General features: G+C 40.5%; 1 protein-coding gene and 1 long non-coding RNA gene across 3 annotated transcripts; one reads left to right on the forward strand and one right to left on the reverse strand.

Moving 5' to 3' along the window:
• Positions 1-103: 103 nt before the first annotated feature.
• LOC129603073 (uncharacterized) lies at positions 104-1,848 on the reverse strand. The gene is made up of 2 exons (XR_008692652.1): positions 827-1,848; positions 104-669 (listed from the first exon to the last, which is right to left on the reverse strand). It is a non-coding gene; the product is annotated as an uncharacterized LOC129603073 (long non-coding RNA).
• Positions 1,849-2,158: 310 nt separating this feature from the next.
• yipf4 (Yip1 domain family, member 4) lies at positions 2,159-16,917 on the forward strand. 2 transcript variants are annotated; one of them, XM_029127516.3, is made up of 6 exons: positions 2,159-2,401; positions 3,514-3,667; positions 4,001-4,172; positions 4,948-5,025; positions 5,151-5,264; positions 16,617-16,917. In XM_029127516.3, the coding sequence occupies exons 1-6, from the start codon at positions 2,344-2,346 to the stop codon at positions 16,620-16,622; spliced, it is 582 nt and encodes a 193-aa protein (XP_028983349.1). In that variant the 5' UTR covers positions 2,159-2,343; the 3' UTR covers positions 16,623-16,917. The 2 variants fall into 2 exon arrangements, with proteins under 2 accessions (XP_028983349.1, XP_028983348.1); XM_029127515.3 differs by lacking the exon at positions 16,617-16,917 and adding an exon at positions 6,134-6,612 and having other exon boundaries at positions 2,160-2,401.
• Positions 16,918-17,369: the final 452 nt, after the last annotated feature.

The following is a 17,369-nucleotide window of genomic DNA, read 5'->3' on the forward strand; positions in this document are numbered from 1 at the left end:
ATAGTTAAAGGTGAATTGTATGAATTATTGGAAGAATCATAAAATCTAACAATTGCCTTTGTATTTGTAGGAAATGAAAAAAATAAATAAATTATGATTTACATCTATTCAATTTATTTTATTGGTGGTGGTGGTGATGGTTGATTAAGACATTAAAGCAAATCTGTCCATCCACTCTGCAGATTACTGTAATGGAAGGATTCTCCTCAGGGTCTTGTATTTGTAGGGCAGGGTGTTGCTCCTCTCTAATATTGGAATAATGTGGAGAACAACACATCTCCTCTCACATCACCTCTCAGGTGTTTCCCTGAGGTGACGTAGGCACTGAAGACGTGCTTTCAACAGGTCTATGGTCATTTCCACCTGGGCTCTTGTTCTGCAGGGCCACTTTAAAGCGCTGCTGGGGGCCTGCTTCAGGTTCTGGGTGAGGGGTCAGTAGTGTAGGCTGCCATTAACCCTTATCTCCAGCAGAAAGCCGTCAATCTCTCCTAGAAGAAAGTTTACATTACTTTAGTGCTGCATAGAAGTGTTCCTGTGAGTGTGAGTGCATGCATTGAAATAAGTGTATAGGACATACATGTACTTACCACAGTGCAGCCTGTTACTTAAGGTTGAATCACGATATATTCATGAGTTCACGTTTATGATATGTGCAGCATCACATATGATCTTGGTGATGTAAACAATGATACGTCAGTTACAGTGACCATTAGAAAGAGTAGTCAGTGTACCTGCACATTTATCAGTTTATTTCAGATCACAGCAAGATATTATTAACTGGTCATCATTTTTCAGATTAGCCTCAGTGAAACAAATTACCACATACCTGCAATCCTGTGAAACTCCTCTTTAATGGCTTTAAGGAGTTTGTGTCAAGGAAAGCGCTTGAGGTCGAACTTTTCTACATACAGTGATTTCACTAATGTGCTCAGCATCTCAAATGTTATAAAGAAAACTACCGTTTGCAAAAAAAAAACGTAACGCAACACAAAGAATCTGCTCGGATGTAAAAGCGCGGTCACGATGGGTGATGTGTTTGACGTATGGGTGAATAAGATTATTAATATATGTATGGAGTCTCGATAAAAACGGTACCGCTCAAATAAATATGCACGGCGATATGACAGAAAATTAACTCGTGGCGTCAAAATCCTCTCGCGGCGTAAATTCAATGCCGTGTGAATTAATATACATCGTCCTCATCTACAGGATCCTCTAGAAACGGACATTTTGGTCTCTGCGCGAAGGAAACAGGTGAAATCTATGAATGAACTGAAAGATTAAACGAGGTATTTAAACACTGTTCACTTTAAAAATGGGCGGAGACCGAAGGAAACTCTGGGTTTCCCGAATAAAACCTGCTCGCTAGTAACTGACTCTGAGTTTCCATTACCTCGCTTCTTGAAACGGGTTTAAACTTACCCCGCTTTACGGGTTTAAGTAACCCCGCTTTCTGAAACCGAAAACTCTGAGTTTTCCTTATTTCGGGGTTAACAAACTCAGAGTTTCCACAAAACCACCTTCTTGAAACGGGCCCCAGGTGCGTTTCAGTGTGGAGTTTGCATCTGTTCGGGTGGGTTCTCTGCGGCTTCCTCTCACGGTCCAAAAACATGCATCAGGTTCACTGGTCACTCTAACTTGCTCGTAGGTCTGAGTGTGTGTGATGGTTGTCTATCTATGTGTAGGGCAGACTTTACAAACTGAGGATGGGTCAATGGTAAAAGTGATTATAATAGTAGTCAAGTTCAGGGATGCTGAAGCAACAAAAAGAAAATGTCAAAGTAATTGTTGGGAGAGCAGTGATGAGGAAATTATAAGAGGACATTATGTCTAAGTAAATTTAAATTTTTTGCAGGTTGGAGGAAGACTACCGAAAGAATACAAACAACCCACAATGACATAATCCTTCGCAAAATCCAAATGGCACAGGTGTGTGGGAAGGAATGTGGGAAGAAAAATGTGCTTTCACAATTGAGGCAACAGTTATGAAAAGTCATACTATCATAGGTATTCCAGGCGACACGGAATATGCCACGAGTTTTGTATATAACCTATAATATTGTGTGGAGTTTCGTTGTATTGCGCCACAGAAGAAGACGTTCCAACGGTGCGACTCGCCCTAAACGCTTCATAAGACGTGTCTAATTTCCCAGCATGCTCTGCGCTTCCTTCTTTCCACAGTAGTACTAGAGAAAGAACGATAATAGTTCGTGATGGCTTAACTGAACTGATGACCAGTTATCAATGACAGCGTCATTATGCTTACCTATATCTTTTACAGACCCCTTCTTTAAATCATTTTTTTGGACTTAAGGCTTGTGGAAGTAATATAACAAACTAGCCATGCAATTCTCTCCCACCAACGGAGATTTCACTTTCGTCTCATCGACAGAGGCAGAAGGTAACTAGGCTAGCTACTTCCTGCGCTAGCAGGCCCTTAACGAGCTAGTGTTAGCTAACCATTTCATATACCTGTTTAGTTACGTCCTTTGTTTGGGCAATTTCAGTGCCCGAGGGACGCAAGGATTGGGTTGACACGTGAAAATGAAACGACATTTAACTACGGTTGAGATTTCACAATGCAGCTTGCGAATCCAAAGTTAGCATCCGATTCCAGCCTCCCGTCAAATCAAGGGAGAGTTCAGTTTGGTTAAAACAGCTATCATCTTGTTACAAAAATAGTTGTTTTGAAGACAACATGGACAATATTAACCCACCCAGACTCTCAGCGAGTTATTTATGAATTTATCCAGTGTCTGTTTATTTGTGCTCTAAGGCTGTGTTGCGCTATTGCTTGCTCACCGGCTCCAGTTTCTACTTAGTGAAATTTAAATAATAAATAATTGTAAATAATTTTGCATTTTGCTAACTTTTCTTTAGGCCGACCACATTAGACCAGGTGTGCACCCTTAATAGACATTTGCTTAAAACCAGTTCCAGATTGTCAAGGAGACATTAAAAGTGTTAATAAATGTTTTTTTTTTTCTGATTTCTAACACTGTCTGCTAAAGCTAGACACTTGATATACATAGAATAGTATATTTATTAAGCCTATTTTAATGAATGATATTTATTCAGAATGCACATGACAAACAAACAATAAAAATTTTAGTAATACGCATTAATGTGGCAAGGGGGGTAAAAAAGAAGATGGGAACCAAGAGAAATATGAATGTTAGCTAATGGTTGAAAATATTTATGTGAAATAGAATAAAAGTTTCACAAATCAAAGAGAAAATTATTAATCAAAATTTTCAAAATTCTATAGTTTTGAGTCTAGATGTGTTTTTATTTAGTCTGTTACTTAGAGAAGCAATAGGACAACATAGCCTTAGTGGCATTTACAAATAGTGATTTAACAAACCAATATGTAATAATGAGATCTAAACTGTTAAACTATTTTTGCAATGTGTGATTGACTTAGACTTGAAATTCTGATAGTTTGAAGTCTAAAAAGTTTAGAAAAGTAGTGACAGATGAAGGTGTGTCTAAATAAAAATATGTTCTCCACAGATTTCAGTGGCACCATCAGTGCCCCAGACGTTAAACTCACCATGAGCAGTGACAGTGGTAAAAATCCATATGCTACCACCTTTCTGAGGCAGCGAGGCTACGGCTGGCTTCTGGAGGTTGAAGAAGAGGATAATGAAGAGAATAAGCCTCTTCTGTAAGCACATAATATTTACAGTGACTCCTGCCAAATGTCTTCCTGATTGTTTAGGTAAATTGTGAGGCTCAGACCGCTATCCTACTCTTAAATACAATACTGAACAGGCACAGGACTATTACTGTAACAGTTACTATATTTGAAATGATAATGCATGTTTGAGATTCTTTAAAATGGTGGTGAACCTCGGCACATTTGCCTTATTCAGATTTTAAGACTTATATATTCAAAATAGAAAGTAGAAAATATAGGCAATTAGATACATTGCGTCTTGAGGGGCCTGGTTGCAGTGGTGTGTGATTCATCATAATCTTGTGCCGTTTTTGTTCACAGAGAGGAGCTAGACATTGACCTGAGGGACATCTATTACAAGATTCGTTGTGTATTGATGCCAGTGCCATCACTGGGATACAACCGGCAGGTGGTCAGAGATAACCCAGACTTCTGGGGCCCTCTGGCTGTGGTACTGCTGTTCTCCATGATTTCCATTTATGGACAGTTCAGGGTGAGCAAGACAAGAGGCATTTCATTATAAAACCCAACTTTAATGTTAATGTAACATGTAGATCACCTTCACTGGCCTGTCTGAAACTGCATTTCAAGTCCTCTGACAGAACAAGATGTTTTCAGGTTGGGTCACTAAGTATGCAAATAAGATGTGATCCCCACGCCCCTTTGAGGAAGCACACAGGTCACAGCGTCCTTCTTGGCATCCTGGGAATGCCGACATGTCAAACTCATTCTCTCTTAACTGGGATATGCCCATCTGTATAGGAATAAAGTAGTTATATCTGTAAGAGCAATACAATTTAAATGTTATGTTACACCAATTATAGGTAACTGAGTAAATAAGCAACACACAAGTGAAATGGTGTTCACAGACATAAAAATCCATTGACTGTGTTGGTACTGGTCAGTTTACCATTGATGCTTGGGTACACGATTGGCCTAATTAGCAAAATGTAAAAAAAAGTTGCGAGTACACTTCTGACATACTTGTGTGGTATGCATCTTAGAGTCAAAGGATCAAGTCCCACAGTAAAAATGACTAGAGTAAGCACCACCTCTGACTCATAATAAACAAATCTCCTGAACAGTAGACCAGATTTGTTTAAGATTTAGTGAAGCAAAAAGAGCAGAAACTGTGATAGTGTATAGTAACATGGAAAAAAATCGGTGACTTCTCTCATGTCTAACTTAGTTTGCAGTGTTGATAAAGAACATTTTGGTTACTCGAGTGCATGCAAACACAGTGACTGAGCTCTACTTTGATGTGACAGGTTGTGTCTTGGATTATCACCATCTGGATATTCGGATCACTAACAATCTTTCTCCTGGCTCGTGTTCTCGGAGGTGAAGTACGTACACTTACCACTTAGTAATTTTCTCCAGACAGATACCAACACTAGTCAAATTAAATAGTTACTGTAAAACACAAAGACATTTGTATGAAGCTCAGCTGTTTCTGTTTTTTCAAATTCAGGTTTCTTATGGCCAGGTTCTGGGAGTAATTGGATATTCTCTTCTTCCTCTGATCGTTATAGCCCCCCTGCTCTTAGTGATTGGGGGGTTTGAAGTGGTCTCTACCCTAATCAAAGTGAGTAGGAATCTATGTGGCTACAACATGTGCAACAAGCATACAATCAAAGAAAGACTATTTTGTCATCAGGAAAAAAAATTTTACTTACATCAGGAAATAACCTACAGGCACAGTGGTGGACTAGAAATAGTCCGTTCACTGCAGATGTAAACCAAATGCACTATTTCAAAGCTACAGAATCATCATTGTCATGTCTTTTCTAAACACTAGGCACACAAACTAGACTTTAGGTTTGCTAACACCAGGCTCGATTGGCATTTAATAACATCAGAAACCTAAAATTCCATTTACTATATATTTTGTGAATGTCAAATGAAAACATGAAAGCTTTGAAATTTTATATTTGATTTTCCGAAAAATGAACTATGCTGCTACTAAGCAGACTGCTGTGCTTAATTAATTTCACAGGAATCTTCAGTTGTTTAGCCTATTAAACTAGAGAAAAGTGGATAACTGAAGTAACAATTGATTCATTTTGCATGGTATACAACACCAGTGGGTTTAGGTTTCTGGGACTGGACTTGTTATTGTTATTAGCCCAGATTGCAAAAAACAGTGCCTCTTTGAGTCACAGTTCATTGCTCCTTTCAGGATTCTGATTTAAAACCAAAAATTTTTATCTGTTCTATGAAAAACGACCTAGAAAAGGCATGATTGCAGTTCCTGCCTTTGTTAATTTGTGATATAAAGCCATACATTAAACAATAAAAACACCATGGTCATCACCTCACATTATGCGTTGTCAGAATAAAGTAAGGAATAGATGAAATGGGTCATTCTAATAAAGGTTTGAGTGTAGGTTATATATAGCAACAACCGTCTTCATGGTCTCTACTGGATAAACGTAGTAACTTCTTGTCTTTCAGCTGTTCGGAGTTTTCTGGGCTGCTTACAGTGCTGCTTCGCTGCTTGCTGGAGATGAATTCAAAACAAAGAAGCCCCTTCTCATATATCCCATTTTTCTTTTGTATATCTACTTCTTGTCGCTATATACTGGTGTGTGACGGGATGGGCTGAAACTCTGGACCGTTTCAATGGACAATGAAACTCAAACTACAAATCAAACTACAGAATCAGGATTTTTTTCAGAAGGTGTCTATTTCATTTTCTAACTCTGTTGAATTGTACACACTGTGGATATAGGGAATATATATATATATATATATATATATACACACACACACACACACACACACACACACACACATATATGTATATATGTATATATGTATATATGTTTGTGTTTGTGTATGTATGTATACGTGTGTATATATGTATATGTATGTATATAGTTTTGTCCCCTATGTTAGCCAATAAATTGCATATACTCTCACAGCTCAAACAATAGACTGTATTGACTTCTTGTTCTATGGTGCAATTTAGTCTCAACTTTACCACTGTAGCGGATTCAAATTATTAATAGTTTGATATTAATGTAAAACATTAATATACCTCGAAGTTGGGGCACCAGGTTTGTTTTAAAGCTGAAACCACGCTTGTGTCAATCTAGTCAATGCCAGATATCAATTCAATGAGTTACCACTCATGAACAACAATAACCACTTTCTTGTGATAAAACCAAATCAGTCTCTTATGCCGTGAATTCTTGTCGCGGTTCAGTGACCTCTGTTTAAATCTGAAGAACAATGCACACAAAACCAGATTCCTTTTAACGTTTTATTAATCTAACACTACTGGATATATGAATAATATAATATGGAAATACTCAAATAAACAATAGAAAATGAGAGAACGATCAGAATGAGAGGATGAACAGTGAATGAATCAATGAGTGAAACCCAAAGAATGGTCAAGACCTGAGTGTGTGATGGCTTTGATCAAGCGAAAAGAGTATTTGTCTCTAACTAGTTCAAATCTTAGGATAACTAATGGATTTGGAATTTTCAATTTTAGCGCTTTGAGAAACACCAGAATTCTCAGAGGATTAGAGATGTTCGTCTTGCCTTAGTTTTGGGCTGTAGCCGCTGTACAGCGTCTCCCGTTACCGGTTCGGTTGAGCAGGCGTGCCCTCTCTGGTCCAGGTGCCACGGCCTCTGAGTCAGGAATCGTCGCCCGCGGTGATGATGACGGCTCGGGTTCAGCGAAGTAACAGTCAGCCAGGCTGGACTTCCAAGGTGTTTCCAAGCGTCAGCGCTACTTAAACTAACCCAAAAAGCAAACGGGCTGGAATCTAATTTAATTGGTTCGATCACAAATAGCGAGTCAATTAAGGACTGCTTGTAATAGTTTCAGTTTCGCGGAGTTTCTTGATGACTTTCTAACGTTACAAAAATCGTTGTTCGTTCATGTTTCTAAGTTTAACTTAGGTTTACAAAATTTAAGAACAAAGGAAAATTAAAGAAAAGTAATGCGACGCAAAAAGGAAAAAGTGAAAGAAGTTTGAAGATAGAGGGAAATCCGTTTTGCCTTGGGTGTCACTGGTTTAAATACCTCTGGGGCAGTGGTCACTGCAGGGCGGAGAAATGACTTCAACCAGTGGTGAAGAGTTCCGCCTCTTCAGATCAGGAATCAAACTATTTGATTTGGATCGCTCCTAAATCTGGGATAACTAAGCTTTCCTCTTTTCATCACGCTCAAAGTTCCATCACACCATAACACAATAAACATGTAATGATCACTTTGACACTCAAATGAGCAGAGAAGTCAGAATGGTTAAACAGCAATATTAAATGCATAGAATCTTAAGGTCTTATATGTGGTCCCTTACAATGCTGTAACAAATTAAATGTTATTCATGATGCCTGGTCTTGTCTTATGCGACACCCAGTAAACACTAAAACATACACGAATAATAAATGCAAGCAAAATCAAACTATAAATGACCTAATCTGGACATTACTCATTAAACAATTGTAACACTTAAAAATGTGATACAATAATGAGGATGCCGAATTGTAGCTGGTGGAAATAGTCCATGTGTATGTTGCACAGATTAAAAGAAGTAAAGAAGGTGAGTCTCTCTATTTCAACTTTGTGCCTACACACAAAGGAAAGCAGGGTGATTAGTTGAAGTCCCTTTGGAACTTTAAGAATTTCCTGGCAAATCTGTAGATCAGGCATTGAACATCACACAGAAACCAATCTAATATCAAATGAAAACATTTTGTCCACAGAATACAATGACATCAGTTTCATGGAAGTTGAAAGTTCTGGTGCATCTGAACCAGAACCTGTGTCCAAATGAAGTCTCTCGTTCTCTTTGATGAGCACATTCCACATTTTATGGCTGGTGGTCCCAGTTCTGGGAGAGACAGCTTCTTGGTGATAAATGTGACAGCCTCTCCTTTTGGCATGATAAGCAGAGGTGGAATCCTGAGGGATTTACAGGTAGACCAACAAAGTGGACTCATGGTTCTTTGATATGGACCTTTGAGATGTTGGCGTCAATTGGTGCCTGTGGTGATAGAAGCCAGTCTCAGCCAGATTCAGGGTCCCTTATCTCTGGGGACTGAAAGGGACGTAGGGGCTCTTCAAAGGAGGGAGTTAAGTTCACATGTAGGTCAGGTTACCTCAGTCCAGACGTGGATTGCTACACCACTTTTTTTTTGTTCATTGACTTGGAGATAATTGCAAGGTTGCATGTGAATATGAAGATTGCTTTTCCCAACTCTCTCCAGTATTACTCTTTATGCTGAACAATGCAGTGCTAAATACGAAAAAAAATGAGTAGTGTTCTTTATTATAAAGTGGGAAGACAGAATTTTCCTTCTCTATATAGATTTCAGCAACAGCTTCAACATCAGCTCAGCCGAGGACATCAGTCATGTAAACTAAAGCACTGTGCCATTAATGCACTACCTTATTGTTTTGCTACCTTGTCTGCTTTGTGAAGAGTTTGACATTTTGCATCAGTAAGAAGACTGTTACATCCTTCAAATGCATACATCATAGCAACTCTTAATGAAACATAAAATAATGCTTATAACTTTGCAGTAATCTAACAAAAGTTTGATAAAAACCATTGTAGTGGTGATTTATCAATAAAGTTCAGTTTAAAATGCCACTTATGCACTATAGGTAAATGTATCTGATGTGGGCAAAACAAGGAATTCAGTGTCCAGTAAACAAATTGTGGTGATTTAATTTGTGTAAAAATTAAAAATTAAATTGTCCAGCTCGCCACAGGTACACCAGTCCAGACCTGTCCAGGCCCTCGGTAGGTTCACCCACCACAAACTTAAGAGCTTTCCATGCCTTCCACTACCTCCCTTTCCCTCTCTGAAGTTTTACAGGATCTGCCATCCAAAATTGTTCCATTGCTGCCACCTACAGGATTCTAATCATTTTTCAAATTCTGTTAATCAGACCCCATGTTTTCACAAACATGAGAACAAGTTGCTTGTGTTTGTGTGTGTGTGTGTGTGTGTGTGTGTGTGTGTGTGTGTGTGTGTGTGTGTGTGTGTGTGTGTGTGTGTGTGTGTGTGTTCAAACAAATTAATGAAACAAAACAATAGGCAGAAAATAAATAAGGATGTACCATAGGCAGACACAATTATAACTAAATAACTGCTGTACCGTGGTTAAGTGTTAAATTAATATTAATGGTAATGGTGTTCAAGGTGGTGAAATCTAACAAGATGTTCAAGTACTGAGTTATAATTTAGTTTTAGTTTTTCAGTTCATGAGGATGATCTTCTTTGTGACACAGAAGGCAAAAAGAAGTGTGTGTGATGTGTTTATCTCTAGATCAAGCCCACTTACTAAAGACAGAGTGCAGTGGTTACTGGGATTTGAAACCTTAACCAGGTTGACAGTTGTTTGCATACTTCTTGTCAAATTACCTTTTGCACAGGTGAATATGACCCGAATGCATGTAGGAATTTATCTGCTGTATTATCTGTACAATGAGGGCAAATATTCGAGTTTGTGAGACAATATGCTTCAATTTGATGTGAGTTTAAATTCGTTAGTTTTCATTAATTTACAGGTTTCCAGATTCACTACATTGTTGTCCTTGTTGTCTTTCTTAAAAAGTTAAAATAAAGTTGTTGTGGTTTTCTGTTAATTTGGTATGCCATGCATATATACATATGTCCTCAGGTAAAGTTCCATAGACATGGTGTTGCAATCCACGTCTGAACATAGGTAAATTAACACCACTTGTAGGCTTCACTCCCTTCCACAGAGACAAAGCTGTGATTTACCAGAAGACAAGAATACACTGAATTCTTGTCTATTCCACAGGACACTGTTTCCTCTCACAACAGAACTGTGAGTTTAACATAAACAACACAGTAACTCTGAATGCGACATCAAAAGACCATGGATACTTTTAGGTGACCCAACCTTAATCTCAGCAGGGTCCTCCAACACCTTATCAGTAACCAGACTAAGACTTGTCTCATAATTTCTCTAGCGAGACGCATTTGATGGACTCTCCCACCAGCCTAGGAGATCTGGATCGTAAACCTGGAATGTGAACTAATAAAAAGAGAAAGCTCTTCATTTTTGTTCAGATGCACCAGAACTTTCAACTGTCATGAGACTAATGCCATTGTATTCTGTGTACAAAATGCTATTTGATATTAGATTGGTTTCTGTGTGATGTTGAATGCTTGATCTACAGGTTTACTCAAGAATACTCATGAACAACAAAGGGACCTCATGGTCTGCCGCGGTGAAGAGGGAGCTGAGCCTAAAGGCAAATCTCTCAATTTACCGGTCAATCTATGTTCCTACTCTCACCTATGGTCATGAGCTTTGGGTCAGGACCGAAAGCACAAGATCATGGATACAAGCGGCCGAGATGAGCTTCCTCGGCTTTCCACCCTTAGAGATAGGGTGGAAAGCCGAGGCTGGACTTCTTTGCTTAGACTGCAGCCCCCGCAAACGAGCCCCAGATGAGGGAGGGAGGGTGGGTGGCTGACTGGGTGGCTGACTGGGTGGATGGATGGATGGATGGATGGACGGACGGACGGACGGACGGATGGATCCGTTTATATTTTGATGTGGCTTGCAATTATTATTACTCTCCACCACTGGATGAAATTATCCTCCCTCTCCAATGTGACCACTGCCTTGGGTATCCCCTTAGCGTTCGAGCCCTATTTAAAGCCTATTAATTAATTAGGATCCGATTTGGCATATTCCAATTAAAATGGTTGTAGTTCCTCAATGGTGCAATATTGAGCTTGGTGTCATTGGAAAGGAAACTTCTTCTAGTTTTCAAAGAAAGAAACATAAAAGAAAAAGAAGAAAACACAAACCTGAAAAAACATTTTTGATAAACCCTCGCCTGGATTTTTCCCTTAAGCCCATATCTCCCTGGTGACTGGTAGCAGGACAAAAAAACAAAAGGGATTTAAAAAAAGAAGCATTGTGCATTTATATATGAAGAAATAAATTAAATAGTGTTAGAAACCAGTATATGGGACATATTATAATTACATTTATGATTAATTAATTACCCCCCCCCCCCCCCCACACACACACACACACACACACACATAATCCGCTTGGCCCAGGTAACCCTCACACAACTCAAGCCTGGATCAACCTGCAGACACCAGGGAGGGCTCAAATGAAATATTACAGGCTGTAAAAATACCCTATAATGTTATATTAGTGTTCACTATAACCTAAAAGCTTATATGTAACAATCTGGGTCAATAAATTCATCCATCCATCCATTTTCTAAGCTTATTCCCTAATGCGGGGTCACGAGAGTGCTGGAGCCTAACCCAGCTGGCTATGGGCGAGAGGCAGGGTACACCCTGGACGGGTCGCCAGTCCATCGCAGGGCAACACAGAGACAGACAACCATTCACACACACTCACACCTATGGGCAATGGAGAGAAGCCAATCAACATAATGCACATCTTTGGACTGTGGGAAGAAGCCGGAGAACCCGGAGAGAACCCACGCAAACATGGGGAGAACATGCAAACTCCACACAGAAAGGCACCAGGGCCGCCTCCGGGAATCGAACCCAGAACCTTCTTGCTGCGAGGCGACGATGCTACCCACCGCAGCGGGTAATCAGTGCTTTCTCTGCTACACGGCTGCGTTATCCGTTTTGTTACAGTATTTATGAGGTTAAGTCTATAGGCCTGGGAGTGGAGGGAGGGGGGCATGGGGGTTGGAGATCATGTGCAAGAGAATTTTCCTCCTTGTTTGGTCTCGTTAGAAGCGGAAGCCCTGCTGTCTCTATCTTGAATTGCCGAAGTTAGTTTCGGTTCTAATTTCAGCGAGTTATGGCTCGTTATGGTGTGTTTTGGACCGAAACCCTTTATTGAATTACATTCTGATCAGGGACACCTGGGGGATCTTGCGAGTTAAGTGGGTATTTAACCAGTGAATAATTCTTCAAACTTGTTTACTTCTCTTTTTGCGTCACATTACTTTTCTTTACCCTACTTTTGTTGATAAATATTGTAAACTTACGTTAAACTTAGAAATACGAACAAGCAGCGATTTTTGTTACTTTAGAAGTCATCAAAAAACTCCAATGAAACTGAAACTAAACTATAATCAACCATACTTAGTTGACTCGCTAATTCTAAATGAATTAGTAAAACTCAATTCCAGACAGTTTACCCTTTTGGGCTAAATTAAGTAGCGCTAATCAGTGAAACAGCCTCAGCACCACGTGACCCAGAATCCTGGTCAGGGAGACGCTGTAGTTATAGCAGATTAAGCATGGGGTGGTTTTTGAGAAATTCTCAGCTTTACCATTAGTGTGTATTGTGTGAGCTAGAGTGCGTGATGTCACAGCTAGAATGTGAGAACTTTTTTAGGCCAGAACTTATCTCTTTACTCATCATTACAAGGCATATATATATGCCCAAGAGGGACAGCCAGATGCCCATACCTGAAAGCACTCGAAACTGCCAAGCAAAGGCTACAAGCCTTGGCCAGCCGCCTAAAGAGATACACCAGAGATGACGAACGATATGGGAGCGATGCACAGTGGCTGGTGGATCTGAGGGAAGACCACAGCAACCTCCCTGAACAGAATCCAGTGACTATCACAGTGGCAGACATCCAACAAAGAGTCTCAGGTATGAAAAACTGGACAGTACCTGGCCCTGACATGATCCACGCCTACTGGCTAAAGAAGCTCACTGCAATCCATGAGCGCCTGGCAGCACAAATGAACCAGCTGCTAAGGGATGGGACTCACCCTGAATGGCTAACCGAAGGGCGAACAATCCTGATAATGAAGGATCCCTCAAAGAGTACAGTCCCATCCAACTACCGGCCAATAACCTGTCTCTCCACAACATGGAAGCTCATGTCAGGCATCATCGCAGATATAAGAAGAAGATAAGTGGGCACATGGGTCAATACATGAGCGAAGCACAGAAGGGCATTGGTAAGGATACCAAAGGAGCCAAACACCAACTCCTGGTTGACAGAACAGTCGCCCAAGACTGCAGAATGCGACACACCAACCTGTGCACAGCCTGGATCGACTACAAGAAAGCCTATGACTCAATGCCACACACATGGATCACTGAATGCTTGGAGCTGTGCAACATCAACAGAACTCTAAGGGCCTTCATTGCAAACTCGATGAGGTTGTGGAGAACCACCCTTGAAGCCAATGGGAAGCCACTTGCCCAAGTATCCATCAAATGTGGCATATACCAAGGAGATGCACTGTCCCCACTGCTGTTCTGCATAGGTCTGAACCCCCTCAGCCAAATAATAAACAAGACTGGCTATGGATACCGACTCCGGAACGGGGCCACCATAAGTCACCTCCTCCACATGGATGACATCAAGCATACAGCTTGATGTCATCCATCTTGTCATCCAGCTTGTAAGAATGAGCGAGACATCGACTCGCTGATCCACACCACAAGGATCTACAGCTCAGACATCGGAATGTCATTCGGGCTCGAGAAATGTGGGAGGATGACACTGATTTTGTGACTTAATATATACAATAATATAATTTAAGCCATTGTATGTTATATAGTATTATTTCATATCTTCATTTACATTTAAAATTTATATTTTTAGATACAGTCGATAAAGTGTATCATAACGTAAAAATCTAAGTGAACATGTTGTGAATGAAGATGCCTTTTTTTTTTGTTTTTTTTAAACAAATTTGGTCTCTCTGTCCACTGCAATGAGGAGATCTTGCCAAAGGTTATCTAGAAACAACACACTGCCATTTTAGTACACCATTTCTAAACAACAAGAAACAAATAATGCTGAATAACATGCCTGAAGATGGTGCAGACAGCTGCTGTTCTGACTGCAGTCTACTGATGGCCTCATTGCACTTGGAGGAACTGCGGAGTGATTTAAATCTGGGGTCTAGAAGTGTTGCTGGGGTCAACACACTGTGAGGTGGTTTTGCTTAAATAGGAAAGTTCTGTCGAACAAATACGAAATTTAACCTGCATAAAACAATATGATTAGTAAAGAGTCACTTTGGAAATTAATCTGAATTCAGATAGATCAAGTGAAAACTTTTTAAAATTAATTAATTATTTTAATAATACACTTTCACTTTATTATAAAATTAAATCAAAAAAGAAACCTTATTTTCCGATATGAGATGAATTTGACGATGAATTTGACGATGAACGGCAAACGCTCAGGGATTCCATTTGGCAGATGCATCCCGACACATGCGCTTCCTTATAAACACAGTCTGGCGCGTCAGACAGTGACCGATACAGGAACTGTATCGGTCACGTGCTTTCCCGACGCGATACGCGCACCGACACAGTGTTTTGCTCTAAGAGCTCGACGCAGGCGCCGACGCATCGGTGTTGCCGGACCCATCACTACCTACCAATGACTTGAAAGGGCCGGGCTGAGGGACAGCACAGAGGCACTCATCCTGGCTGCACAGGAGCAGGCCCTGAGCACCAGAGCCATAGAACCCCAGATCTACCACACCAGACAAGACCCAAGGTGTAGACTGTGCAAAGAGGCCCCTGAGACGATCCAGCACATAACTGCAGGGTGTGTCACGTCTACGAGTCACATCCTGTTTTATTGCATAACATTTCCGGTTTCCTGCCACTTCGCATTAGTTTAAGCTTTACTTCCGGTCCTCATTAGTCTCACCTGTTCCGTATCAGTAATCCTCAGTATACTTAAGCACCATCAGCCCCAGAACACCTTGCCAGATCGTTGTATGCCAGACATCACTTTCCAGCAATTCGTTATCCTGTTTGCGTGTTTTGATCCTGCTCTGTTTCTGACTCCTGACTCTCGCCTGCCCCCGATCTGTACTGTTGCTTGGATAGCTCTGGAACACCGAACCTGATCGCCCGACTACGAGACAGCCTACTCCCTAACGGTACTGTAATCTGCGCCCTCACGTTACCGAAGCTCTGCCTGCCCTCGGATTTGAACCAGCCTGCCCCACCGGTACCGAAGCCCCGCGATTTACTGTGTATGACCCGGACCGTCTGTGACATTGAATAAACTGGTAAACTCTACTTTCTGCCTGTGGTCTCTGTGCTGTGCATGTGGGTCCGAGCTCTGCCAAACCTGACAGGGTGTAGGATGCTGGCAGGGAAAGCATACATGGAACGCCATAACCAAGTGGCTGGCATAGTATACAGGAACATCTGCGCGGAGTATGGACTGGAAAACCCAAGATCAAAGTGGGAAACACCTCCCAAGGTGGTAGAGAATGAGCGAGCCAAGATCCTGTGGGACTTCCAGATCCAGACTGACAGAATGGTAATGGCGAACCAACCAGACATTGTGGTGGTGGATAAAGAGCAGAGGAAAGCCGTAGTGGTGGATGTGGCAATACCAAGCGATGGCAACATCAGAAAAAAGGAACATGAGAAACTAGAGAAATACCAAGGGCTCAGAGAAGAACTGAAGACGGCTTGGAAGGTGAAGCCCACAGTGGTGCCTGTGGTGATCGGAGCACTTGGGGCAGTGACCCCCAAACTGGAGGAGTGGCTACAACAGATCCCTGGAAAAACATCCGAAATCTCAGTTCAGAAAAGTGCAGTCCTAGGAACAGCAAGGATACTGCGCAGAACCCTCAAGCTCCCTGGCCTCTGGTAGAGGACCCGAGCTTGGAAAGTGGATGAGAATAGAGTGTGTGTGTGTGTGTGTGTGTATATCGATTTTCTGAACCTGAACTGGCTGACTGCTCAGACATGACATGCAACATCTTGTTGTAAGTAGTTATATTTAGATTTAATCAGTTACATTTTCACCATTTTTCCTTGCTGCAATGTTGTAGATTAGCAAACCAAGTCTATTGTGCTGACACACACACACAAAAGAAATGCAGTTTTGAAAACCATGAAGCTACAGTAGCTTCATTAGGTGGAACACAAGCAAGTTGATGTAATTATTGATTTTTGTATTCTTTGTGTATTTTTGATCGTCAGATCTGACTGCTCTTCAAGATGAAAATGAGCCGCCTTCTACGGATCTAATTGTCTATCCACATTGTCTATTCCAACAAGAAGCAATCAACAAGTGTGGAACAAGTTACTTAGCCTCATATAAGACTTTATTGAAGAAAACGTTACAGGTCCATTTATCTGCCATAACAGCAGCTACCTTTAAGTGGTGTCTTAGACTGTTACTGTGCTGTTACACTTTAGATAAAAAGTATGTAGAGAAATCTCTATAGTGTGCTGCATGTATTTTGTGAAATAAATAAAATAAAGACATGTATAAGCAGTAGGGTTTGTTAGTCATTTTCAACTAAAAAATATTTAAGATTCAAATAACATTATTCATTAGAGGGAAATTGTTTTGCACACTTTTGATTGGTGTTGCAAGTAGAGTTACACATAATAAAATGGAAACACATATACAGTACACATACACACACAATCACATCAAAATTACTAGCTAAAGTTTATTGCAGGTCGACCCTTACGGATAAACTTTCCTATCTGGCTTACTTTGTTATCAAGTAAATAGTGGCCACGAAATATAACTTTTCCCACAACAGGAACATATTGAAATTATACAGGGAAATTTTCATGATGTAATCCTCAATTTTTTCTTATCACATTATACTGTAACATTAAAATATATGAGGCTGACACTCAAAACACCACCGAAAGATGCAGGACTCAGTGAAGAATGATATTATCGGACCTTTGCACGTAACGCAGGGCATCAAGTTG

This window comes from Betta splendens, chromosome 15, assembly GCF_900634795.4.
Source record: "Betta splendens chromosome 15, fBetSpl5.4, whole genome shotgun sequence".
Taxonomy (NCBI): Eukaryota; Metazoa; Chordata; class Actinopteri; order Anabantiformes; family Osphronemidae; genus Betta; species Betta splendens.

Excerpts from the sequence above, each read along its gene's own strand:
- yipf4 (XM_029127515.3), top strand. The coding sequence starts at position 2,344 with ATGCAATTCTCTCCCACCAACGGAGATTTCACTTTCGTCTCATCGACA. Across the intron at positions 2,402-3,513 it reads CTCATCGACAGAGGCAGAAG|ATTTCAGTGGCACCATCAGT; the intron begins GTAACTAGGCTA and ends TGTTCTCCACAG. Across the intron at positions 5,265-6,133 it reads TGGTCTCTACCCTAATCAAA|CTGTTCGGAGTTTTCTGGGC; the intron begins GTGAGTAGGAAT and ends CTTGTCTTTCAG.